Here is a 26618-nt window from a genome sequence, read left to right as displayed (position 1 = left end):
CATTGGCTGTGGTCAGTATGACGCAGAGACCAGTGATTGGTTATTACTACGAAATACAGATCAGAAACGAAACTGATACTGGTTTTTTTCTTTACCGAGGATTCCCAGCCTGACGGGGAATATTCATGAGCATGTGAATCCATGCCAGACCCCATGCTGGAGAATTCTTATTTCTGCAAACTAGCTATCTCGGCACATGACATGCATTACTCACCGTAATAGCATTTCCGATAATTGTATCTGCTTAGATTCACATGCTGTGCATTTGGTCTGACATCCAGTGGTAACCGCGGAGTATTGCATCTTGTCTTTCAGGGACCGAAAGGGAACGTCGGCATAGGCGTGTCTGTAACACTATCCCTATCGTGACTTGTACCCAAAATCCCTCACGCGCCGCGTTCCCTCCAATGTATTTTTTTCTGCCATGAGGGAGCCCAAGGCTATTTTGAGTGAGTACATCAAGAGAGAAAGAATTAAGACATCTATGTTCCTTCCACCCAGAGCCGGGAGGTAGGGAGGTCGCATGTGAATCTAAGCAGATACAATCATCAGAAATGCTATTACGGTGAGTAATGGATGTCTTCTGATGCTTGTTAATCTGCTTAGAATCGCATGCTATGCATAGATTAGCGAGCAGTACCCGGAGTTGGAGGTGGGTTGAACATTAGAGAAAAGATGTCGTAGTACTGCTTGTCCCACCTGAGAATCAGACCTATGAGTGTCTAGGCAATAGTGTTTTGTAAAGGTGTGTACATAACTCCAGGTTGCCGCTTTGCAAATGGACTCTATGGGAACATTTGCAATGAATGCTATGGAAGCCCCAGTGCCCCGAGTAGAGTGTGCTCTAGGCTTGAAGGGCAGTTCTCTCTTAGCAAGAGAGTAACAGTGTGATGCATTTGACAATCCACCTTGAGATAGGCGATTTAGAGACGGGATCCCCTTCTAAACCAGCTGCCACTGAAATGAAAAATTGGTCTGTTTTTCTCAGTGGTTTCGTTCTTTCCAGGTAAAACATGACTGGCCTGTGCACTTGTGCAACCTGATTCATGGATTATTTGCGCCGAAAAAAAACGGGATTTGTGCGCCATTCTGCCCGCAAATCCCTGTTTAACAAATGGGGATTTGCGGGCAGAATGTCGCACAAATCCTGTTTTTTTCAGCGCAAATAATCCATGAATCAGAGTACTAGTGTGTGTAGGCTTCTTTCGGCCATGCTAGTAGGATTGTGGAAAAAGGTAAGCAGTTCGATCGATTGGTTCACATGGAACTTCGAGATGAATTTAGGTTCAAATCTGGGATGAGTGCGCAGAACTACCTTATCCCTGTGGACTATAAGAAAAGGGTCTAGACCAGAGGGCATGTAGTTCGCTAACCCTTCTAATAGAAGCGATAGACAAAAAGAAGGCCGTCTTGTAAGTAAAATCTTTCAGACTTGCTTTATGCATTGGCTCAAAGGGCGATCTCATGAGTCTGGTTAAAACCACATTTAGATCCCATCCAGGAGCTGGGTGAGAAATGGGAGGATGGATTCTCTTAACCCTTTCATAAAGGCTTTAATCACCAGTATTTTCCACCATGACACTTTCTGTTGTGACGTTGTATAGGCTGAGAGAGCAGCAAGATGAACCTTTAGGGAATTGAAGACAAGTCCTGCGTCTAACAAATGGGTTAGGTACAGCACAAAGTGTGTGGGTGAGCAATCATTGGGATTGACGCCCTTGGTATTACACCAGATGACAAACCGTTTTCATTTGCTGGAATAGCAACAGCGGGTGTTAGGTTTCCTAGCTTCCCTGAGAATGTCCATGCATCTCTGAGGGAGCTGAAGGTGTCCAAACTCTATGACCTCAGGAGCCAGGCTGCTAAGTTCAGAGTTTGAGGGCATGGGTGTAGGGTCTTGCCCCCAAACCACCTCCTGTCCTGAGACAACATGTTGTACGGGCAGGGTAGTTTTACTGGTGGGGAGAGGGATATTTCCATTAGATGAGTGAACCAGGTTTGGCGGGCCCACATGGGGGCTACCAATAGCATGGTGACTGGTTCCTGGTGCATCTTGTGCACTATCTTGTTGATTAAGGGAGTACGGGAGGGGAAAGCGTAAACAAATGTCCCTGACCATGTTATCCAGAGACCGTTCCCCTTGGAGCGGTTCTGGGGGTACCTGGAGGTGTAGTCTTGGCATTGGGCGTTCTCCTGAGTTGCGAACATGTCGATCTCTGGGAAGCCCCATTCTGCGAAGACGCTGGACATGATGTCTTCGTGTAGATGCCATTCGTATTCTATGGGCAGTGGGAAATCTCTGCTGAGCACGTCTGCCCGAAGATTGAGTTCCCCCTGGAACGTGTTGGGACAACAGAAACATCTTCTGTTTGAGAGCCCACATCTAAATGTTTGACTGCTTGGATAGGTCTGGAGAGTGTGTGCCCCCTTGTTTTGTTCAGGTAATACATGGCTGTGGTGCTGTCTGTCAGGACCAGGACTGTTTTCCCCTGTAGCTGTGTTTGAAAGGCTTTCAGTGCTTTAAACACAGCTAATAGCTCCAGTAGATTTATATGGTTGGATGCTACTTGTGGGGACTACACTCCATGCACTGTCTGCTGAAGCAGGTGAGCCCCCCACCCAGTGAGAGATGCGTCTGTCGTGAGAGTGGCTTCCACTGCAGGGGTTGTGAAAGTTTTCCCCTTCAAGAGGTTTTCCCTCGACCACCACTGCAGACAGAGAACGAGGGCTGGCGAGACAACTACCAGATCTTCCCATTGTCCACTGGCCTGACACCACTGACTGTTGAGCCACTCTTGCATGGGTTGCATGCGCAGCCGCACATGGGGAACCAAGTATATGCATGACGCCATCATACCTAGCAAGCGCATGGCTTTGTGTACCGTCACCGCTCGGCTGGCTACATATTGAGGGATCTGAAAAAGCATGTTATGAACCCTCTCGTAGGAGGGCAAGACGAGGTTGTCCTTTGTCCGGATTAGAGCCCCCAGAAATTGTTTTACTTGACTGGGGACTAGAATGGATTTTTTCCTCGATGGAGAATCCCAGACTGAACAGAAGGTCTACGGTCTTCTGAGTGTTCAAAAAGCAGGTGTCGTAAGAGTCCCCTGTTATGAGCCAGTCGTCGAGGTAAGGGTAAACCGGGACGGACAGTCTGCCAGGTGTGCTGCCGCTAGTGCCAGGACTTTTAAACACCCTTGGCGCTGAGACGATGCTGAGGGGAGCACTTTGAATTGGTAATGCCTGTCCTCTATCATGAACCTTAGACATTTCCTGTGTGCTGGCAATATTGAAATATGAAAATATGCATCTTTCATGTCCAATGTTGCCATGTGGGCCCTCTGTTTCAATAGTGGGATCACTTCCTGTAATGTTACCATACAAAACATTTGAGGGTTTATAAATGTGTTCGCTGGGTGCAGGTCTAAAACAGGGCGCATGGTGAGGTCCTTTTTGGGTACAAGGAAGTACACTGAATAAATACCCTTGTTTACCTGAAGAATAGGGACGGCTTCTATGGTGTCCTTTCCCAGCAGCGCTTCCACCTCTTGATTCAGGATCTGCAGATGGTCCGGTGAGAGGTGCAGTGAGCGTGGCGGTCTGAACTGTGGTGGTCGGGCGAATTCCACACAGTACCCGTGGGTGACCGTCTTTATAACCCACTGGTCTGACGTTATCCCCTCCCATGCCGTGAGGAAAAATGTTAAACGCCCCCCGACCAGGGTGACATGGCATGGGACCTGGATCTGTTGGTCATTCTGACCAGAGGCTGCGGCTCCTCTGGGATTGGGGCCTCTACCTCTGCCTTTGCCGCGTCGCTGACCCCTAGGTGGGTAGTAGGCAGGGCTTCCTGATGTTTGTCCAGAGTTATAGTTTCCCATGCTGTAGTTTGCACGGGACTGCCCTCGAAAGGACCGACGAGAACCACCTCCCCTTTGGGCGGAAGGTTTCAGAGTTATTTGTTGCAAAGACTTAAGAGTCTCATGCTCCTTCTTGGCCGTCTCCAGGGCATCGTTGACCGCTTTCCCGAAGAGATTGGTCTCTTCTATGGGTTTGTTTATAAGAGCGGCCTGTGTTTCAGGCTTGAACCCCGAGTTGCGAAGCCAAGCGTGACGCTTGAGTAGAGTGCCCGGGGCCAGAGACCTGCCTGCTGTCTCAGCAGTGTCCAGTGTTTTCTTGATTATATTCCGATTTACCTGCCTGCCCTCGGCCACGGTGGTGAGAAACCTGTTCCATTGTGCGTCTGTATAACTGGCCAGCAGCGTGGTGTTATTCGCTATGCGTGTGATGTATGCAGCTGCCAAGGTAACACGCTTACCTAGGGCATACAACCTCTTGGATTCCTTATCCAGAGGTGCCTCCCCCATAGCAAGGGGTACTCCTGCCCGTTTCCAGGTGGGAGTGACTACCAAGGAGTCAGGGATGGCGTGGCCTTTAATATACTGAGGGTCTGAAGGAGCTGGTCGAAATAGTTTTTCCACTATTGGGTTCACTGTCCAGGTCTGAGCTGGCGTGACTAGGGAGGGGGGGCAATCTTTTAACTGAATTTAGGAGGGGAATGGCCTGGCTTGAGGGGGGTTTCTCCTTGAGAATGTCCTCCACAAAGTCATGTTCGGGTACTGCCTCCTGAGTAGTGATTTGAAAGTGATCTGCTGCCTTCCTTAAGATGGCATTGAAGGCCATATGGTCGTCTACAGGCGAGGCCTGGTGAGCCGGGGTGGATGGAGGAGAATCCAGGCATAGAACATCAGTGTCCTGATCTTGCGTGGGGAGCATCCAAGGCTCCATTTCCACTTGCTGGGTTTCCTCCCAGTTATCTATGGCATCCGCCTGGTCCTCGGTGTAGTCCTGCAGGAAGGAAGGGTCTTCTTCAACTGTAGATGTCCTGGTAAGTGTCCATCTGGACCACATTTTCATGGTGGACAGAACCCGAGGGCTGAGAGTCAAGATTATCTTGGAAACGTGAAGCTGGTCAAGAGAGGGTCCTCACGAGATCTCTTAGGGGAAGGAGGCTCAGAAAGCGAGACAATCCTTTCAAGACGATCTATGCACCCTTCAAATTTCTCCATTGTCCACTTAGATGAACCAGAAGGGTCCAGAATGGTCCAAAGGTGGAAAAACGTAGTTTTAGGGCATTTGGCGTCGAAATTTGTCTCGAAGGGTGTGGGACAGAGGCTCCGGACTCCTTCATAGGTTTCGCGAGTATCGGGGCACCATGGCGTGTCTTTAGACTTGTCCTTGGCCTGCCCCATGTGTTTCAACGGTGTACGTACCAGCCCAACTGCCAAAGTAATTCTCGCGACACTGTCTTCAATCTCCGCCAAATAGGCATGAGTTAATGGGTTCGAAGGCCTATCAGAATATTTACCGCCTACCACGTCGTTAGAGGTCCTAGCAGTAGATTTTTCGTCTGGAGGCCTAGTAGTAGTTTTTGTGCCTACTGGGTCTTTTGGGACTGTCGGGGCATCGAAAGACCGCACTTTGACTTGTAAACCCAATTTAGGGGTAGCGCCCTTGTTTTTGAAGTGCCCAGTCGCAAGACGCTGCTGCGATGGAATCCGCAGAAATTTGACGGCCCTGTTGGCGCTTTCACCTTTTTTCGATGGAACCGTTGAAATCGGTGGTGGGGTTGTGTGCTTAGTATTTGTACTTATTTGTACTTATTTGTACTTATTTGTACGCCCCTGTCGCCGGGTGTGGTCCCTGAAGCGAGACTTGCGTCAGGCCTTGAAGTGTCGGGGATGGGCGTGGCGGACCTAGAAGTGTCTGCCTCAAGGTCTATAACATCCGATACGGATGTTTGGTCATCGGGGGTGCCCCCATCACCTTCGGCGGGTGTGGCGGTGGGGGAAGAGGGTTCAGCCCGCGACATACCGTGCACGGCCCCCCACTTTACATGGCGCTCCTTAAGGGTCTTAGGCCAAAGGAACTTGCAAGCCGCACACCGCTTCTCGTCGTGATCTAAGGAGAGACAAGAATTACACGTTCTCTGCTCGTCTTTCCACGGGTATCTGACCCTACACTTAAGGCACAACCTAAATGGAGCCCTTTCCATAGCGAAAGGTATAAACAAAGATGACCAGACCTGGAAGGCAAAGAGGGGGAAGAGGAAAGACATAACGAAAGATATGGCCACCCCGACCCCACTCTCCCTACTGTGTAGGCCGGTCAGAGGTCCCGGCCAAGTGGATGCCTCAACCGGCGGAACTTAGGCGCCGAAATCTGCTGTAGTAGAAACTTCCTGCAGTCTTCGTCAAAGTTCTTAATCGCTGTCGAGGTGACTTAGAAGGGAATAACCAACAAAGTCGGTATAAAGATAAACAATGGGCCTCATAACACGGAAGGCGGTAAGGGTTAACGGTCACCGGTAATGCTACCGGTGACCATTAACTCTTACCGCCTGATTACGAGGTCCCTTTGCGGGTTGGTACTTTAACGCCTGCTTTTTAGCAGGCGTTAAAAACCAACCCCCAAAGGGACCAGGGTGCTAATTACGGTCGCGCAATTTGCGGTACCGTAATTAGCACCTTCCCCATTCCCATTATGCCCTATGGGGCAAAAATGGGAATGGGGAAGGGCAATGGGGGAAGGGGGAAATTACCGCCCCACCAACCATGGAATAGGGCGGTAATTCCCCTTTCCTGCAAGGCGGTGCCGGTATTTTACCGGCATAGACCAAGGTCCTAATAGCACCTTGGTCCACTGCCTACCGTGTAATGAGGCCCAATGTCTTTTATGTAAGAGCTGCGCTATAGGGTGACCAGTTATCTGGGCGGAAATAAACAATCTGAGGGACCTTGGCACGTGAGGGATTTTGGGTACACTACACGTCACAATAGGGATAGTGTTATAGACACGTCTATGATGACATCCCCTTTCGGTCCCCAAAAGACAAGATGCAATACTCTGCGGTTACCACTGGATGTCGGACCATATGCACAGCATGTGATTCTAAGCAGATTAACAAGCATCAGAAATATTTTTACTGTGTTGACTTTCCCAGCATATAAAGCTTGGGGACCACCTTACTTTCACTTTAATTTAAATTAATTGAAGTTTTAACTCAAAATACAAGTAGTTTCTTGTCCAGGAATTGCAGGGTGGGATTGTATTCTAAGGGGAGTTAAATTAGTGGGTGCACTTTAGCAATTTTTATAATTGAATCCACATAAACTCTGACTAAGCGTAACCAGTTTATGCTACTGCCGTTTATAGTCCTTTATTATTCATTTCCTGTGGGTAAGTAACTGCTTCTAATTGTCATTGATATAGCGCCTTTTACCAACACTCCAGTCTAAATGTGCTTGTGGTGGAAACACCCTCCGGGACCGCAGTCCAGAGTATAGGAAATTCTCATTTAGGTTTAGAATGCGTATGTGCATATGGCCAAGATTAGGGTTTGTTGGGCTGGCTATGCTCTTATAAGCAACCCAAGAGATCGGGCATGTGGGTGGGTGCTGAGGGAGGTCACAATTGTGTGCGAGTCCAAGAGACTCGTTATGTGTCCCGATAAACCGGAAATATGCTGTTGGTTGTCGCAGCATCAAATGGCAGAGGTGTTGAAGCAAGTCTGGGGTGAGTAGGCTTAAAAACATTAAGTGTCCAGCAAGACCCTAATTTTGTCATAGGTTGTAGCTGCACTCTAAGGTGTGTGGATGGATAGCCAGCCGTGCCTGCCACAGATGTCCACCGAAGTGGTGAGTTTATACGTTCCTGGAGCACATCTTTGATGTCATTGAGTCATTAGATCATCTGTGGGGACAAAAAGCCGGCTATCTTTAGTAGACTCTTCTAAGCACTATTGGTAGGCTGCGCTCAAGTCTTGTAAGTTCAAGCAGGCTACCATGGAATTAAAGGAATAGTGCGCTCAAAAATCTGATGGGCTTAAAAGATAGGCAATAGTAAAAAAAAAAAAACATCTTTTTAAATAAAGTTTGTGAAATTTTGCACAAATAATGTTTAAACCCCTTTAATTTAAAGCACTATGAGGCATTCATTTTGTGGAATCGATGAGCCTCCTGTACTTGTGTTTATCTCTACTCTCGTGGCAATAATGAAGCAAAGGTAACCTGCTGGTAGCTTTTATTACAGCAGCTTTTGCTTCATTAGTGCCGGAGAGTAGAGAATGCAGGCAGGAAGGCTGCTGCCCGTAAGCACTTATTTTCTTTTTTTATAAACACCATGGCATTTATAAATACAACGTTGGATTTATGATTGCTGTGGTTTTCTTTCTAAGTTTTGCGGGCTCCCCCGGCTCGGGAAACTTAAAAAGAAAACCAGGGCAATTATAAATACAACCGCGTTGTATTTATGATGGCAGCGGCTTTCACTTTGAGTCACCCAGGCTCTCCCGAGGCGGGGGAGCCCAGGAGACTCAAAGCGAAAGTACCAGCATTTATAACTACAACATTGTATTTATAAATGCTGTGGTTTTCTTTAAGTTTCCCGGGATCCTCTGGCCCGGGGAAGCCCAGGAAACTTAGAAAGAAAGCCACGACAATCATAAATACAACATTGTATTTATGATTGCGGTGGCCTTTGCTTTCAGTCTTCTGGGCCAGGAGACTCAAAGCAAGAGCCACTGCAGTTCTAAATACAACGTTGTTGTATTTATGATTTCCATAGTTTTCTAACCACTGCAATCATAAATACAACAACATTGTATTTATAAAAGCACTTCTCTGCTCCCCGGCACTAATGAAGCAAAATCCGCTGTAATAAAAGCTACAAGCAGGTGGCTCTTGCTTCATTATTGCTGCAAGGGCATTGATTAACACAAGTACAGAAGGCTCATCCATTTAACAAAATGGATGCCTCTTTGTGCTTGAAATTAAAGGGGTTTAAACATAATTTGTACAAAATTGTACATAGGAACTTTCTTCAGAAAGATGTTTAATACATGTTTATTATTGCCCATCTTTCATGACAATCAACTTTTTGAACGCACTATTCCTTTAAGGATATGGGATTCCGAATGAATCAGGTAGGCTAATTTGAAAATCTAATTGGAACCCATCTTCCCAGTTCTTATAAGCGCTACTAGCAGCAATCTAACTGCAGGATCAGGATACCAATGCTGATTTAGAATCTATATGTGCAATGAAAGTTAACAGCATAGATTAAGCGTAAAGGCAGGCTAATATTGCATGGTATCTTAAGTGCCAAGCATTTAAGCATTTGCTACTCTTAGCTGTTCAAGTGCAGATCAAGTTATAACACACAGTTTGCTCCAGGTGCAACACACGTATTGTGTTGGCCTACATGTGCAGTTTCTAAGTGCAGTATCAGTCCTTACCCCCCCCCCCAAAACCATCCAAATGTGATGTTACCCACTACAAGATCCATCCATGTGCTACAATTCCCATCTGCCAACAATCCATCCAGGTGCGACCTGTTTCCTGTACCTCAGAAAACCTTTTAAGTGTAGTACATTTCCCATCCCGAGTAATCAATCTTACCTTTCTTCATCTCTCGCAAGACATCTCAGTGTAACACATTTCCTACCCCCAATAGTCCATCTAAGTCTAACACGTTTCCTATCCCTCACAGTCCATCTACGTCTAATACGTTTCCTACCCCCAGCATTCCAACTGACATTTAATATCTATAGCAGTAAAATATTAGCAACATTGACCACAGCCTTGCATGTCTGTAGTTGGATAGTGGTTGCCAATTTGATAGGGGGCCCGCTGCAATAACATCTGCCGCTGCCTGCAGTATCAGATCATGTCCTTGGGGAAATTGCACAGTCTGCTGGGGATGGCTGGTCTGTATTATGCTACACCTTGATGAGCTAACTAGTTTGGATAGAGACGCGACTGTGGCTGGAAGAGTGAATGTTGCGGTGGCGATGGGATAGGGACTCCCTTCCACTACACGCTTCAGGACGCCACTGGGAATAGCCATGTTTTTAGGTCCTAGCTGAAGGAGAGGTAGTGTTCATTGCGGCGGATGTGGAAGGGAGTTCCAGATGGAGGGGGCTTGGATAGAGAAAGTGGATCCTTCCAGTCTGGGGGCTGTGGGGGATTAAGAGAAGGTGTGCCTAGTCTGTTCAGAAAGATCTGGTTGGATGGTAGCGAGTGACCTTGTCCTGGCGGAACTCTGGTCCCGAAATGGAAGAGGGAGCGGTGGGTGATGCAGAGGTCTTATAAGGTGGCACGTCGACTGATAGGGAGCCAGTGTACTGTTCTGAGGGAGGGGCTAATATGTTCTCTAGGTGGGAGGGCGAGCAGGAGTCTGGGCGCAGAATTTTGGATTTTTTTAGGCTGATGTGCTGGCATGCCTAGATAGAGGGGGGGATTGCATAATCTAAGCGGGACAGAATAATGGCAAGTATTGCAGAGTCTATAAGGGTAGGATAGGTAAGGGACAATTCGGCTTAGGATGCGTAAGCAGATGTTGCATGTTCTGGACAGAGAATGTATGTGTTGGAAGAGTGACAGCTCAGAGTCCATCCCGGTTCTTTTACAGAGGTGGAAACTGCTGGTGGGGCTTAGGGGGTGTGGCCAGGGTTTTGGTTGGGGAGGAGGACGGTATTGCTGCATAGTAGTATTTCAGTTTTGCCAGGGTTCAGAAGGTGGTTGGCTGTCTAGTGATCGATTGCAGAGAGGCAGGAGGAGAGGTCGGGAGGAAGTAGGTGTTTTGGGGATCTTGAAAATGATCTGGGTGTCATCTGCATAGTGTTAGCATGAAAGATTGTGAGAGTGGATGAATGCTGGCAGTGGGCTGAGGTAGAGATTGAAGTGAAGGGGTGACAGTGAGGTTCTTTGAGGGAACCCTAATCGGGACAGGACAAGGGCTGGAAGTGAAAGGCGGTAGGAGCATGATTTGCGATTGATGAGAGGAATTATGAGATCCATTTCTGTGCACAGTCTCTGATGCCTAGCGTGTGAAGCCTGTCCATGAGAATTGTGTGGTAAATGGTGTCAAAAGCAGCAGACACATTGAGCATGATGAGTGCAGCGTATATTTCCAAGTCAGCTGTTCTTTTTAGATCATCCCAGATGGATATAAGAGCAGATTTGGTTCCTCAAAGGTGTCTGAAGCCAGATTGGGCTGGGCCTAGGAGCATGTTGGCTTCAGAGAAAAGGCAGAGTTGTATGTAAGCCGCTCAGTCAAGGAGTTTAGCAATGAAGCAGGTGTTCAACATAGGTCTGTAGTTTGAAAGAGGGATGGGGCGGGGGGGTGAGGGGGCAGTTGTCGAGGGAGGGTTTTTTGTTAAGGGGTTTGACATATCTGGTATCTTCCCGGAGGAAGCCTTCAAAACCTTATGAGAGAGAGTTGTTAATTGCCTGAGCAGCATTGCCAGCACATGTAGTTAGGATTTCTTTAGCAGGACAGGGGGGAGGGGGACTTAGTGTTAGGAGTTTGAGGAACTAGAGTACGAGACAGTTACGAGCAGGAGATATGTGAGAAAGCGGGGAGGTCTGGCCAAGTGGGCCAAGGAGGGACACGACAGAAGGGGGGTTCACCTAGTTTGGAGATGAGGCAGTGTCTTTCCATAGCGATGTAATGAAATTGTTTGGATAGTGTATCGCTGAATGCTTGTGAGCGCGTAGAGAGTCAGTGGATGGGCAGCTATAGGTCTGGAATTCATTGATGATTTTGTGTAGTTCCCGGCTGAGGGTTTTGGAGTTAGAAATCCGGTTGCCATAGAGGATTTATTTTTGGCTTTTCTTATTTCGGTCAAGTATGCGCCATTTAGTCGTGCCCAAGCGCCTTTTGTTTTGAGGAGTTGGGTTAGCCCTCCAAGTTTGCTGTAGGCGATGCTTGGATGGTTTTAAGCGATTTGAGGGAGGGTGAGAAGAAGAAAAAAAAAAAGAAAACGATCAGGGTGAGCAATGATAGAATACATTGAAGGGCTGGTATCCACCCTGCGAGGGGAGGACTGGAAGGGTGTTTAGAAGGGAATCGGCCAGATCAGAGTTTATGACGACTTTATTCCAGAGGGGTACTGTGGGGCGGAGAATAGAGGGGTTTGGCAGGGCGAAAGAAGGATGCACAAGGGAGAATATTGCGTGGTGACCTGTCCACGATGGTGTGAGAGATGGGAGGGTGGACAATTGTTCTGAAAAGCGCATCCAGGGTGTGCCCTGGGATTTGGGAGGGAGATCAGCTGATTCAAGCTGTCAGTTAGCGAACGGGTCATCAGGTTGGTTGGGACATAAAACCATATATTGAAATCTCATTATATCGTGAGGGATGGATGTAGGATTAGGGTGGCTGATAGGGAGCCACTGAGGGAGTGGGCGAAGTTTCTGTTGTAGCCTGGAGGCCTAAATAGGAGTAGGAATCTGTGGGTGAGGGTGGGGAGGAGGCAGATCTTTACTAGTAATGCTTTGCAATCAGAGTTACAGTGTAGAGTCTCACTGGATATGACAGGTGTTTGTAGAGGATGGCTAGTCTTCCTTGGCCTACATCGTATGATCAGGGAGTAGCCTGGGGGGAGGGGGAGGCCTCATGCACAATGGGTCCATAGTAGTCACCATGTTTCTATGATGAATAGGATATCAGAATGCTCATTGGAGAGGAGGTCGAAAATTTGGAGACAGTTCTGGTGTTAATGAGTATGCAGGAAGGCTGATGTGGCTTCTGGTGTGGGGTCTGACAGGGGCTGGCAGGGGAGGTTTGTGCGGGGGTGGCAGATAAGGCAGACTGTTTGGGGGCATGACCAGAGGGGGTTCCGTGTGGTGATCAATAGGGGTGCTGTAGGCAGGAAAGTGGGGAGGTTGTTTGAGTTTTCTGGGAGGTGGGGGGTATGTGGGCTTGTTGGTATGTGGGGGAGGTTTAACAGGGAGGTGAAGAGTGCCAGGACTGGGTTGGAGGAGAGGGTTGTGATGAGTCGATGTGTGGAGTGGGGTGGGGTGGGATCCTTGGTGGAGCGGAGGAGAAGACGGATGGTGTGCAGTCCTCTGGTGGATGATGCTTGTGTTTTTAGGCAGTCGTTTGGGGGTGGGGAGCAGCATAGTGGAGTCAGTGAGAGTGGCAGAGGTTGAGCGAGTTGTGGCCCGCGCTGCACTAAGGGTGGTGAATCGTGAGATGCGGGTACTGGGAGTTGGTTTAGGTGGAAGAGGGTTGAAAAGGGGAGACAGGTGCTGGGGTGGTGTTTGGTTATTGTGATGGAGGTGAGGGTTTGTGAAAGCAGTTGCTGTCTAGTGATAACGCATCCTGATGTTCTGGACTGAGGAATGCTAGCATGCTGCTCTGTTCCTGAAGTTGCGAGGGCTGCAGGAGGAATGGGTTTACGGGAATGTGCGGAGAGGGCAGGTGGGGGGCGCAGGATGAGAGAGGGCAGTTTGGTTGGCAAGGGAAGTAGGAGTGGGTGAAAGGGCGGATCAGTGTCTGATGGACAGGGGCTGATGTTCTGTGCCGTGGAGCTCTGTTCAAAAAGGTGTGGGGGACGGGGGAGAATGGATTTTAGAGGATGTGAGGTGGGGAACGTAAGAAGGGGAGGGGCCATATTGGCTTGTAAGGCAAGTAGAGGAAGGGGGCATGGGAGAAGGTGTGTGGGCATTGGATTGTGAAAAGGGGAGGTTGGTGGAGGGGAGTGTAATTTGCTATGTTTTTGGAGTGCCAGGATGTGACTCTGATCTGGGCAGGGAATGGCGAGGCACCTAGATACAACACACCCCGCAGGAAAGGATAGTGAGATTATGAACATAGACCTCAAATCAAACCATAAACAGTCAGCTTAAAGCACCTAGTTTCAAACAAGCAATGTGGGTAAAATGTATCTAGATTCAAACAGACACAGCTGGCAGAATGCACGGTTTGAAACAAACACTGGTCAAAACCAAATACTGTGAGCGTGCAAAGACTCAGACACTGTGGGCAAAAACACCTAGATTCAAATAGACTCTGCGGTTGAAGTGCACTCAGAATTAAAACATACTGTGATCGCGATGCACCTACTCGAATCAGGCTAAATGCAATAGTTAGGCTAGCTCACACAATCTGCTAACTTCCACAATCAGGCTAAATGTGAGTAATGTAAAATATCTTGTAATAAGAATGGTAGGGCTTTATTGAGTACAGTAATGACTGTGCTCGCTGCCCACACCACTCTTGCTGGTCTGTTGCTTTGTAGGATGTCTGGCTTCCTGGTCGAACAGGGCAAACCGGGGTTGAAACCTGGACCCGGGATCCACCTTCTGCCCCGGGTCCTCCTCTGACTGCCGTAGGAGTGTCGTAGAAGAAGAGTTTCGCGTCACGAGTGGCACCTTCATGGCCAATCAGCAGGCAGTGGGCTCGAGGCAGGAGGAAAGAACGAAGCGGGCAGGGCAGTGTGAGGGGTCAGATTGAGAGGCGGACAACACAAAGTTGTAATGATTTCAACATTAGACATCTTTATTAAAATAAAAGGGTTAGATACAGGCCTCTGTTCCTATCCTAAAGAGAGTTTCCCTGCCCAGGAAACTAAAACTAAAGATCATTGTGTCTCGTTGTCAAAATTATGTTCTGCAAAATGCTGAAAACCACTCTTTTCAACTAACCCGCCTTTCCACCTTTCTCATATATGTTAACTGTACATGTTGTAATGTATTCTTGTACCAAGTGAGCATACTGTAACAGCGCCACAATGCCCCCAGGCCAATGTGCGCTATACAAATTCAAATAAATAAATCTCCTTGCGTCCAAAACAAACAAAAATTGTGTATTTTGAGTTTGCTGATCTGACAGGATTTTGGACTTTTGGGTGAATTTTCTATGAAAGAAAAGTGACAGATTTTCACCAGATCAAGTGAATATCGCAAATTACTTCAAGTGGGCAAATGTGGCCCAAATTAGTCCAGTGGTTTTTGTAGGTAAAGGAAAAGGTTACCTGTGAGGGTTTGCACAGGGAATACACATTGGGCCTCATTACGAGTCTGGTGGTTGCAGCCGGACTCGTAAAGTTTTACCGGCACCTGACTTCCTGGTGCCACCGGGAGATTCAAAGTCTGGCAGCCCGGAAAGTCAGGCGCTGGTAAAATGTAAGTCCCCATTCGCAGAGTGCCATAGGACCCTATGGGACTGGGGGCACGGGAGCTTCCGTGACTGGTCTGCCTACGTAGCCGCTGCACCGGTGAGGGTCAGACCTGTCAGGCACAGCGGCGCAAACAGACTCCTAGTTTGCCGGTCTGGAAAAAAGGGTGCCGGTGAGCTTACCGGCACCTTTGTTTCCAGACTGGCAAACTTCTAATGAGGCCCATTGTGTCCACTTCACACTGAACTTCCCAGACCAAACAAAAGCTTGCTGAAAACAATTAGAGTTGGATGTGTATGTTCTGGGAAAGTATTAAGTGGATTCTGATAGGGCTAAAATGATAAGCATCTAAAAAAGTGCTTTTCCTATGGACTATCCAGCTTCACGTTAGAGAGTTGCATTTGCCGACTTTGAAAAACACATACTATGCATTCACATGTATGCAGCTTTGATTTGATTGGTCTTGAAAAATCAAAGCTCCCGAAGGTCATTTAAATCATACAAAAGATTTAAAATACAGTGCAGGAGGCACCATGCCAATGTCCCTACCAAAAACCCACATTGCATTAATCATTTCCTATGTTAAAAAAAAGCCTTTTTGCAAATTAGTCATACTTCGTGCAACCCTTTATGTGGCCATTCAGTTTAACAATTCCTAGAGATTTGGTGTAATTTGTGTTCATCAAAATAAGTGAGTTTATTAATAACATTTTACTTTATGAATGAATCAAGGAACTGTCGCTATTAATTTACTGTGACTAAAAGTCAAGGTCAACATAAATAGTTGTGTGTTGCAGAAACGTTTTCCTCTCAGACCACTGCAAACAGTTTTTTTTCAGTTAGAATACTTAGCAACCGCAATATAAAATGTGGCTTCTTTTTTAAGACTTGGTCTTTCTCATGTTCACTCCTCAATAACTTATGTCGATAACTATCAAAACAATTAATTAAATAAGTGTACACTACTTTGAATCTTTTGCAGGGTTTGTTTTTATGATTTGTAAATAAGCTAACGGAGTACAAGATACTACATTGAAACTAGTTAGATAAAAGAAGGTTACCAAATTCCGCTTGTAGCTCTTCTGCACTCTCGGGTCTGGGTTGGCGCCCGGTATACAAAAATCTTTTTACACCAAAGGGTTTCAGACGACGGCCAATTGCCTGCCCTAAAAACAAAAATAAAACAATTTTTAGTCATGGGAAGCCTCAAACTTAATTTTCAAGAAAGGTGACGAAGGGGAATTCCAAAACTTTAAGGTAAGGCACCATGTGGTGTTAGAAGCAGATTTATTTGAGGTCTCTAAAAAGTAGAATAAAAAGACAGATAGGCAAGCGGGATGTGTTCCATGCGCATTCTTCTGGCCAATGAAAGTGTCTTCTTGAGATGTGGTTTGCTCCACCGCCAGAAGAGTGTACAGTTTAGAACACAATAAAGTAATGAGTGTTGACTGCATCTGGAGATGCAGGATGTACCTGCAATGGTATAAAAGTAGCTTTCGAAACATTTATCACGAGCACATTGGAAGGGAACTAACCTCAGCAACTATGACGTTCTGCACAAAATAAATACCTCATACATGCAAAATCTTAATTTCAAGACAAAGGGAATCCACTGCTGCACAATTTCATAATCAAACGTGTCATTCTTTCACTTAATGCATATCAATTAAACCAGAGACCAAACTTAATAACCATCATTTATTCACATTTAAAGTACAGTTGGTGGATATCTAAGCTAAGCTTGAAGAAATCGATTAAGTGGAAGTGCTCTCCTCATGTTTGATTTCCCTTACCTTCTGAGTCCCTCAGCAGCTTTGGTGGATTTCTAGGATTTATTTTTCTCACCTGGTAAGAGTGTGAGCCTTTTTCCCACTCTTAAATGTGTTTTCACTTTGTGTGATCTTGAGCACTGGAGCCTCACCTACTCCATGGCCTCATATTTTCATGTGTGTTGCACAGCACCTTCAGTGCAGTGACACAAGGTTGTCTTTGAGACTTCCCACCAACTCCATTTTCTAGGGCTGACTACTGTCCCTCAGAAAAGGGTAAAGTTGCCATTAACTTTACTTTAGTCACTTTAAACCACAGACGCAGTACACCCCATCTTACATGGAGTATTGGAAAGGGTTAACTCTTATCCCTTTTTGTCTGTGTCTCTTGGAGCATTGTTTCGCTCCCTTTAGATTAAGACTTGGCTGGTGGCAGTGGTATCTACCCTAACCTTTCTACCGCGATTATCTTATATAAACGTGGTATTGTTTTAGGCTATTATATTAGCCTCGAACATAAACTCGCTTGACCAAATACATTTTATTTTAGCTCCGGCTGGGTTTAGTCGCCATTTCTTTTTGTTAAAGTTTTTATCGTGTTTTTCTCTGCGCACCAAACCGAGGAGGACCCCTTTGTTCGCTGTCTTTTTGCAGGCTTCTGCACAGAAGCCCTCCTTAAGGCGCCTGAAAGTCTAGGTAGGCAGGATATGGGGAGGGATCTTTGGACCCCTGCCATGGGTTCCCTTGGTAACCCAAGTCGCACTCCTGTTTGATTGGCTGAGGGGACTGTCCTTGCCAGACAGCCACCCTGCTGTGTGTTTGACAGCCAGGCTGTATGAATGGGGCAAAACTGCCTTTCCAGTCCCAGAAACCTGCTTTTTTATGCAGAGTCGCCACTGGAACGAAAGAACCAACAAGGAACTTGCAGAAGAGGACCCCTACGACGACTGAACCACCCGGTGAAGCCCTGCTGCAGGTCCGAATCTTCAGAATCCAATGACAGACGATCCTCCAGGAAACTTCTTCCCTTGAGCTGGTGGGACCAACCAGTTCGCCCAAACTGCAAGCCAGGACCCCTCTTCTGGTCGAATTCGCTATACAGAGCTACAGTGGGCCGGATAGCCAGGAAGGTCGGACCCTGCTTGGCTTTTAAGCGCACCATTTATTTGTTGCTTTGCTCTGCTGCTGGTTTCTTCCCCGGGTAGTGCAGGACCCTCCAGTCTTCCTACTTCTTGTCAGCCCAACAGTCGCTTCAGGAACCGTGATCCTGCAGAAACTACCAGGAACGTCCGCCTCAGCTACAGCTCCCGCTCCGTTTTAAGGTACTGTGCAAATCCGGTTGTCCGTTTCGTTCAACCACAGTGAAAGTGTTTGAAATCCTTCTCCAATCTGAGGGCTTGTCCTTCTCTTCTCTTTATATACTAACTTTTTTATCAACCAACCTCGTCTGGAAACCGTGCCACAAACTTTACCACGAACTACCCTGAACTGCGTGATCTTGAGCAAAATACTTTTGACCCATTGACTTTGGCCTCAAGCCTTTTCTACCCGATTCTGTTGGTGTGATTTAATTTCTATTAAGGAACAAACTTACCTGTAACTGTTGTTCTCCAGCATGGGTCTGGCATGGATTCACATGCTCATGAATATTCCCTGTCGTCAGGCTGGGAATCCTCGGTAAAGAAAAAAAACCAGTATCAGTTTCGTTTCTGATCTGTCTTTCGTAGTAGTAACCAATCACTGGTCTCTGCGTCATACTGACCACAGCCAATGACTGCCCTCTACCTAAGCACCGCCTCTGGCAGCCATCTTCAGATTTGGAAGCATGTGAAGTGGCAGTATGACCAAGTGAAGAGCCGCAGAGGGGTAGGCGGGAGGGTTCGCATGTGAATCCATGCCAGACCCATGCTGGAGAACAACAGTTACAGGTAAGTAACTTGTTCCTTCTCCAGTATGGGGTCTGGCATGGATTCACATGCTCATGAATAAAGAATACATAGCAGTACACACATGCACAACCACGGGAGGTGGCAAAGGCTCAACATTAAGCATTACATCAAACTCAATATTAAGCATCTTACCTCCTCACCAGGCTCACCTCAGGCGAACAGGTTGCGCAGCACTGCTTGGCCGACCCTGGACTCCTCCCTGGAATCCCGATCGATGCAGTAGAATTTCGTGAAGGTGTGCGTCGACCTCCACGTAGCAGCCCTACATATGTCCAGCAGGGGCACACCAGAAAGGAACGCTGTGGTAGCTGCGATCGCTCTGGTGGAATGGGCTCTCGGACGGCCAGGCAGCGGTCGGTTTGCCAACCGATGACAGTACATGATACAGCTCCGGCTCCGGAGCCATCTGGAAATGGAAGCCTTCGAGAGAGCCTTCCCCTGATTGACAGGTCCAAAGTTCACAATGAGTTGTGACGTCTTCCGAAAACACTTTGTGCGGTCCATGTAGAACTTCAGCGCTCTAGCCACATCCAGCGAGTGCAAAGTCCTCTCAGCCGGCGACGAAGGCGACGGGAAGAACACAGGCAACACCAAGGGTTCGTTGAGATGGAAGTCCGACGGTACCTTGGGCATGAAGGAGGGGTGCGTCCTGAGCACTACCCTTGTGTCGTGAAAAGTCAAGTACGGGGCCTTGCAGGAAAGGGCCTGGATCTCTCCCACCCGTCGTGCGGAGGTGATGGCCACAAAAAACGCTGTTTTCCACGACAGAAACTTCAACGGGGCCGAGTGCAGAGGCTCGAACGGAGGTCCCATGAGCTTGGTCAGCACCACGTTGAGCTCCCACGCCGGGGCCAGAGCCTTCACCGGCGGGAACGATCTGAACAGTCCCTTCATGAACTCTTTCACCAGACGATGAGACCACAAGGACGTCCGCCCCGTGGTTCTGGTGTATCGGGAGATCGCAGCAAGATGAATCTTGATGGACGCGTGTGCCAGTCCAGCTTTGGCCAGCGTCAGCAGGTACGGCAGTACCTGGGGAGCCGTACTCCGTAGAGGGTTAATCTTCTGTGCGTGGCACCAGACAGAGAACCTCTTCCATTTGTGTCCGTAGCATTTAAGAGTCGAGGACGCCCTGGCCTTTGCAAGAACCTCTCTGCAGTCGGCCGGTATGTCGTATCCTCCAAACTCTAGCGCTGCAGGAGCCAGGCCTGCAAGTTCAGCGATTTCGGATTCTGGTGGAGGATGGCGCCTCCTTCCCTGGAGAGTAGATCCGCGTCCACCGGCAGCTTGATTGGCGGGGACGTTGACAAGTCCAGAAGGTCCGGGAACCATATCTGCCTCGGCCACGCAGGTGCGACGAGGATCATCCTGCACCGTGACCTCTTGAGCTGGTTGACGAGCCGGATTAGCAGTGGCAAAGGAGGGAACGCGTAGAGGAACAGGCCCTCCCAGGGGAACGAGAAAGCATCGCCCATGCTCCTCGCCTGGGGAAACCTGCTGGCGAACCTCCGGCACTTGGAGTTCGTCGCCGTCGCGAACAGGTCGATCTGGGGTCTGCCCCACCGTCGGAAGAGGCGATCCACTAGATCCTGCCGTAGTTCCCACTCGTGGCACGAGCGCAGCTCCCTGCTGAGTGAGTCGGTAATGGTGTTTTTTATCCCTGCCAGATGAAACGGCACCAGAAACATCCTTTGGGCGACGGCCCAATGCCACAGGTCCTGCGCCTCCTTGGACAGTGCTGGGGACCTGGTTCCGCCCTGTTTCCTGATGTAAAACATGGTGGTCGTGTTGTCGGTGAAGATCCTTACCACCTTGCCCTTGAGGGACGGAAGGAAGGACCTGAGGGCCCAGAACACTGCACGGAGCTCCAGGACGTTGATATGGAGGGACTTCTCCGTCGGGAGCCAAAGGCCTCTCGCGTGCAGATTTTCGGTGTGCGCTCCCCACCCTTCCAGGGAGGCATCCGTGGTCACTGTCTCCTGGTGGTCTGGGGTCTGGAAGTCCATGCCCGCCGTCAGATGCGCGCGGGTGCCCCACCACCGGACCGCTCGGCGGAAACTCTCGTCGAGTTTGATCCTATCCTCGAAGCCGCCCGTCGTTTGGATCCAGCGCGCGTCCAGGAACTCCTGCAACGGGCGCATCCGGAGCCTGCACATGGGAATGAGGTAGATGCAAGAAGACATCATTCCGAGGAGGGACTTGATGGACCTCACCTTGGCCGCGTCGGAAGCCAACATCCGCTGTACCTTGCCCAGGATGGACCTGGTCCTTTCCTCCGACGGGGAGGCCAGAAGGGACACTGTGTCGAGCTTCGTTCCCAGAAACAGTGCGTTTTGCGCGGGTACCAGGTGGGACTTGGCGTAGTTCACAGAGAATCCCAGGTCCGTGAGAAGTTGGACGGTCCTTGCCGTGTGCTCCACGGCAAGCTCCCTCGTCTTGGCTCGGATGAGCCAGTCGTCCAGGTAGGGTTAGATTTGGATCCCCTCGCGGCGCAGCTGCGCCGCCACCGGTGCAAGGCACTTGGTGAATACCCTGGGTGCCGACCGTAGTCCGAAGGGGAGGGCTTCGAACTGGTAGTGATGCCCTTGGACCACAAACCTGAGGAATTTTCGGTGCCCCTTTAGGATGGGAATATGGAAGTAGGCATCCTCCAAATCCAACGACGACAGGAAGTCTCCTTCCTCCAGCTGACCCAGGACGTGCTGGAGGGTGACCATCCGGAACTTCTGCGCCTTGATGAACTTGTTCAGACGTCGCAGGTCTAGGATGGGGCGCCATCCTCCCGTCTTCTTCTTCACGTGGAAGTATCTCGAGTAAACTCCGGAGCCCCAAAGCCTCTTTGGGACGAGTTTGATGGCGCCCTTCCTGAGCATCGCCCTTACCTCCAGGAGAAGCTGAGGGACGTGAAGCTCTTTCCTGGCCACGGGGGGGGACGCGCGGGCATCTTCTTTGAAACTCGAGCGCGTGGCCCCGGGCTAAGGCGTCCAGCACCCAACGGTCGGTGGAGATGGACTCTCACACGCTGCCGAAGCTCGCCAGCCGGCCTCCCACCGGGGTGCATCGGTGGGGGCCCGACCCCACGGCCAGTTCAATCCTGTTTCGAGGAGGCTTTGCCGCCTTGACCTCCTTGGCGACGACGGCGGGGTCCGCCAGACTTGCCTCGTCCTCTGTAGGCCTCCTGAGACGACGAGCGGGCCGCTTGACGGTAGGTGGAGAAACCGCCACCGGAACCTTTGGAGGCGCCCTTGCCTCCGCTGCTCCGAAAGGGCGTCCGTCGTTGCTGCAGAACCCCAAGGGCCCGGGCCGTCTCAGTGTCCGCTTTAATGGCCTGAAGGGAATCGTCCACTGTTTTCCCAAACAGGTTGTTCCCATCGAACGGCATGTCCAGGACTCTGGTCTGTACGTCTTGACGGAAGTCCGTAGCCTTGAGCCATCCACGCCGCCTAAGGCACACGCCGTTGCCCAACTGGCGAAACCCAGTGTCGGCGATGTCCGTCGCAATAGTGATGGTGTGGTCCGACGCCACCTCACCTTCCTGTAGGATCTCCAGGGCATCCGCCCTCTTGTCGTCCGGTAGGAAGTCCAGCAGGGGAGCCAGTTTGTACCATAGCTCCCTGTCGTAGCGGGCCACGATAGCCAAGGCGTTGGCCGCTTTAATCGTCGTCGCTGCAGACGAGATGACCCTGCGTCCCATAGCGTCCAATTTCTTTCCCTCGCCATCCGGTGGGGAAGTCGATGTGGAGGCCGCACCCCCCCCCGCTTTCTTCCTGGCCGCCTCGGAGACGACGGAGTCCGGGGTAGGCTGCGCCCAGAGGCACAGGGGGGGGCCGCGTCCGGGACCCGGTACTTCTTCTCGTACCCGTCTCTTCTAGCTGGCGTCGTGGAAGGCTTCTTGAGGAGGGCGAGGCCCTCATCCCAAATGTCGTCCAGTAGAGGCACCGCGAGGACCGTCTTCCTCTTGGCCTCGCGCCGTTGATAAAGGAATCCTTCCTTTTTCTTCTCCTCAGGGCAGAGTTGGAAAAGCTCGGATGCCCTGGCGATCATGGAGTGGAACGATCCAATCTCGTCGGGCGGAGAAGCCCTGGTGGGAGGTGACGACGGTAGATCCTCGTCGTATACCTCGTCGTCCGTACCCGTTGCTGCCGTGTCAGTCCCCGTATCATCCCCTCGGGTGGACAGGGAGGAGGGCTGGACGGGGCGCGACGGCTGAAAAGGAGGTGGAGGGTGAATCCTTCTTTTCTTGGGCGGGGGAACACCAGAAGGTCCCGGTTCAGGATCCCCCGACGGGAGAGGTTCCTCCGTCGGCAACGGTAGCCTCGTCCTTATCTCCGAGCATAAGGACTGTATAGCCAACAAAATGGCCGCCGAGTTGTCTTGCGGCGCTGGCAGAGGGGAATCCGACGGGCGATCAGGGGCCTGCGTCACCTGCGTCGGGATCCATCCCGACGGGCCGGTCTTCTTCCACGCCAAGGCCGTGGCTTAAGACCTCGATCAGCTCTTCCTCCGAGGTTGAAGCCGAATCTACGACGACGCCCTGCCCCCCCTTTTTCTTCCCCGCCGGGGATTTCACGGGGGTCCTATCGATGGGCACAAAAGAGGACTCCCTCCGAGGTGGCAGGGGGACTCTGAGCCCCGAGGTCGCCACCACTGGTGTAGCCTCCACAGGCTGAGCCAGGGCCGCCGCGACAGTATCGATAGAGGGCTTGGCCGGATGGATTAAGGCCTTCACCACCTTAGGTGCGCTCACCGCCTTATCCTTGAGGGGGGGGACACTGCCTCGCTCCCCCTCCGATGGGGCCTTCGAGCTCGACCGGGGCCTCTCCAGGAGCTTCGCCGGGTGCTCGCCCTTCCTCTTACCCGACCCAGAGCGTTGGCTCGTGGCTGAAGGTGCCGGGGAGGGTGCGCCCTGCCTGGCGCCCGTAGAGCCCGACCGTTCGGCGCTCCCGGTGCCAGCGGACTCGCGGTGCTTGGCCTTGTGTTGGACCCCCGTCGCCGGGGCGTCCTCAAAGGTCTTAGAAGACCGCTCGGATTTCTTCCTCTTCTTCTCGCCTGACGGGCTCTTCCCTTCCAGCCAGTTGGCGAGACGTTGATGGCGGTCCTTCATGGTCCGCTCCGACATATTGCCGCAAAACGCACAGTCCTTCTCCACGTGCGTCTTGTCCTCATGTAAGCAGTAGAGACAAAGGGAGTGTTCGTCCTCCTTAAAGACGTTCTGCAGCTGGCATCCAGGGCAGACCCTGAACAGCTTTCCGGGCGTCGAGCTTCCCTTCTCCTGGGCCATGTCCGGGCCCGAGAAGCTTCTGGAGTCCTCCAAAAGCGTAGCTCGACGAAATCTTCACCCTTGAGGGGCGCAGACGAATCCGACACGGGTCCCCGTTGATTGGATGGAGAGTCGGTGGAGCTTGAGGCTCTTTTGACCGAAAAAACGAAGTTTTTGAGAAAAAACGTGAAAAAAAAATAGCACTAACGCTCGAGAGCAGTAGCACGAGGATCCCAACACATGAACGTGCGGTAAAAATCTGAAGATGGCTGCCAGAGGCGGTGCTTAGGTAGAGGGCAGTCATTGGACAGATCAGAAACGAAACTGATACTGTTTTTTTTTCTTTACCGAGGATTCCCAGCCTGACGACGGGGAATATTCATGAGCATGTGAATCCATGCCAGACCCCATGCTGGAGAACTTTGTCTTTCCCTCCCTTTTAAATTGCTGGAGTGCCATTTTGCTCCCACTTCATTTTGGGAGCTTAAGTGGTGTGGTGTATTAAGAGTGTGATTTTTAGACTGCTTATCATAGTGTAATGTTAAACAACCGAATAGTGAAATAAATGTATATTCTTTTACTTGAAAACCTTGAGTCAGTGTTTGCCTGAATCATAGTAATTGCTGTCCTTTGTGTAACTATCTGATACTGCTCACTTACTCTTGAGATAAGTCTGGCTGCTCTGCTACTGCTACCTCTCTAACTGTGTAGTACAGGCTTGTACCAAAGGTGAAATTGTACGGTCACTTGTAGTCTTAATTGTGTGTGGTGTTCCCAAAGGGTACTACATATAATTCTGCCTAACAGTTATGTCAGATCAGGCCTTGGCATAACCAGCTGGAGCGTACCCAATTTCGTTTTCCAGTGATGGTCTTTGGTTGTGTGGCTTGATAAAATAACTTAAGCTGTATCCGTTACGGTGTAGTTAGGATTTAGTGAATTGTCTTAATCTTAGGTGCTTTTTTTGTCAGGGGCCAGGCAGCATATGCATTTCCCCTCCTCCGTCCCCACAGGTTCTTCTATATACTCTAGGGCATCAGCATTCTGCTGGCAAACTTTCCAGATGTGCGGGATCAGTAAACATTAATCTTTTTAAAAGTACCCTACACTCAGCATTTTGTTTATTCCAGTTCCAGCCAGGACACAAATCCTCATTGGAAAGTGGTGCATACAATTACTGGATGAAATCAGAAGACCTTACTGTGAAGCCTTACATGGGCCCATGTAGTCTGAGGTAAAGGGGCATCAGGTTTGATCAAAGCTTAAAACTGCTTCAAGTGATTAGAAATACACCCCTGTCCAACAAATAGCAAGGTCCAGTTTCGACATGGATGATTTGTGGTAAGGAGATTGTAAAATTGCCCCACCCCCTTGTGCCTCGTCTCGTTTCCACTCTTTTCAGCTCCTTGCCCCCTTACACTTGAACTCCCTGCTTCTCCTTCACCTATTCCTCCTTCCACTCCTCTTTGAAATCACTCCTTTATTCCCCTCCCTGACTTCCTTCCCCCTCTCACCCTCCTCTCCCTCCCTCCCTCTAGTACCCTTCCATTTGTTCTCTTTATCTTTCCCCTTCTCTTCTAATTTCTCTTTCCTCCTACTACTCACTACTTTCCCTCACTCTTCCCTCCTTCCACAACCCTTCCTCTCCTTTCCCCTTTACTCATGCAAATTGTTCTACATGACGTTTTCTGGTTTGATTCACGTTTACTGTTATTGCTTCTACTGTTCCATGTTTATGTGTTATTGTTGTTAACTGTAAAGCGCCTTGGATTAAGGCACTATATAAAACAATAAATACATATCACCCACATGGGACATATTCAGAAATGGAAATTATACCAAGCTGATCTCTAGCAACGTGGCCAAGAGGGGTTTGTTGATTTAAATATTTCAGGAATGGGAGTCCAGGGGGTGGGGAAAAATGAAAAAACATGAACTTTGGGGTTACAGTTTTCCATGAATCAACCATTTAGACCTTATAAAAAACCATGGACAGAGAATTTTCCATCTAAATGCATGTTGAGGAGAAAACTGAAATTACCCATAATTACCATGGGATAAAAAATAATGTGTTCTGCAAGGAGTATCGTGAGCTTTCAGAAAAAAAGATCATTTTGTAAGTGAATGTACATCGCTTACAGGTACTAAGCTGTATTCAACCAAGAGGTGTGCCAAAGCCCATCTGGAGAGTAGTGGTAGGGTAGTCTAATGGCACTGTTGATCAATTAAGGCATTGCTTTTTTATTGATCCGGATGGCCTGGTTCTTGCAATCTAGAGTAGGCATAGAAGGCCAAAGACGGCCAGTCATAATCTAATTGATGGGTTTCAGCTCCCTCTTTGTGTGCTTCTTAAAATCAATACCGGGAGCAGGAACTAGTCTCTTCATGAACTGTCGGTATGTGTCCACTTCCCAAACAGACCACTCTAGCAGTTAATAATGCAGTTAGGAGAATGTATATTCAGGCAGCCAGCTAGTGGTCTCCACTTACGGAATTTATACGTGGCTAAATCTCAGAGTTATACATTGGATGTGCACATCTCACTTTAGCAAGAACTGAAACTATTTCTTGGACCAGTCAGTGTTGGAATGGGTTATGCCGTCGACGGCAGTATTCATTAAGCATATACAGTTCTGCACAAGGCCCTCAAACAACTTAAATTGTGTTCAATGTGA

At 49.3% G+C, this 26618-nt stretch overlaps 1 protein-coding gene and 1 pseudogene across 1 annotated transcript in view; both read right to left on the bottom strand.

The window, feature by feature from the left end:
* LOC138515686 (exportin-5-like) overlaps positions 1-4367 on the bottom strand; it is a 33303-nt pseudogene extending 28936 nt beyond the window's left edge.
* GRHPR (glyoxylate and hydroxypyruvate reductase) overlaps positions 1-26618 on the bottom strand; it is a 315324-nt gene that overhangs the window by 158312 nt on the left and 130394 nt on the right. Inside the window, exon 6 of the mRNA XM_069630480.1 lies at positions 16027-16131. Within this exon, the coding sequence (XP_069486581.1) occupies positions 16027-16131 (105 nt within the window). The remainder of the gene's footprint in view (positions 1-16026; positions 16132-26618) is intronic.

Source organism: Ambystoma mexicanum, chromosome 6q, assembly GCF_040938575.1.
Source record: "Ambystoma mexicanum isolate Mex_15411 chromosome 6q, UKY_AmexF1_1, whole genome shotgun sequence".
NCBI classification, from domain to species: domain Eukaryota; kingdom Metazoa; phylum Chordata; class Amphibia; order Caudata; family Ambystomatidae; genus Ambystoma; species Ambystoma mexicanum.
This window is presented reverse-complemented; position numbering and strand designations above follow the sequence as displayed.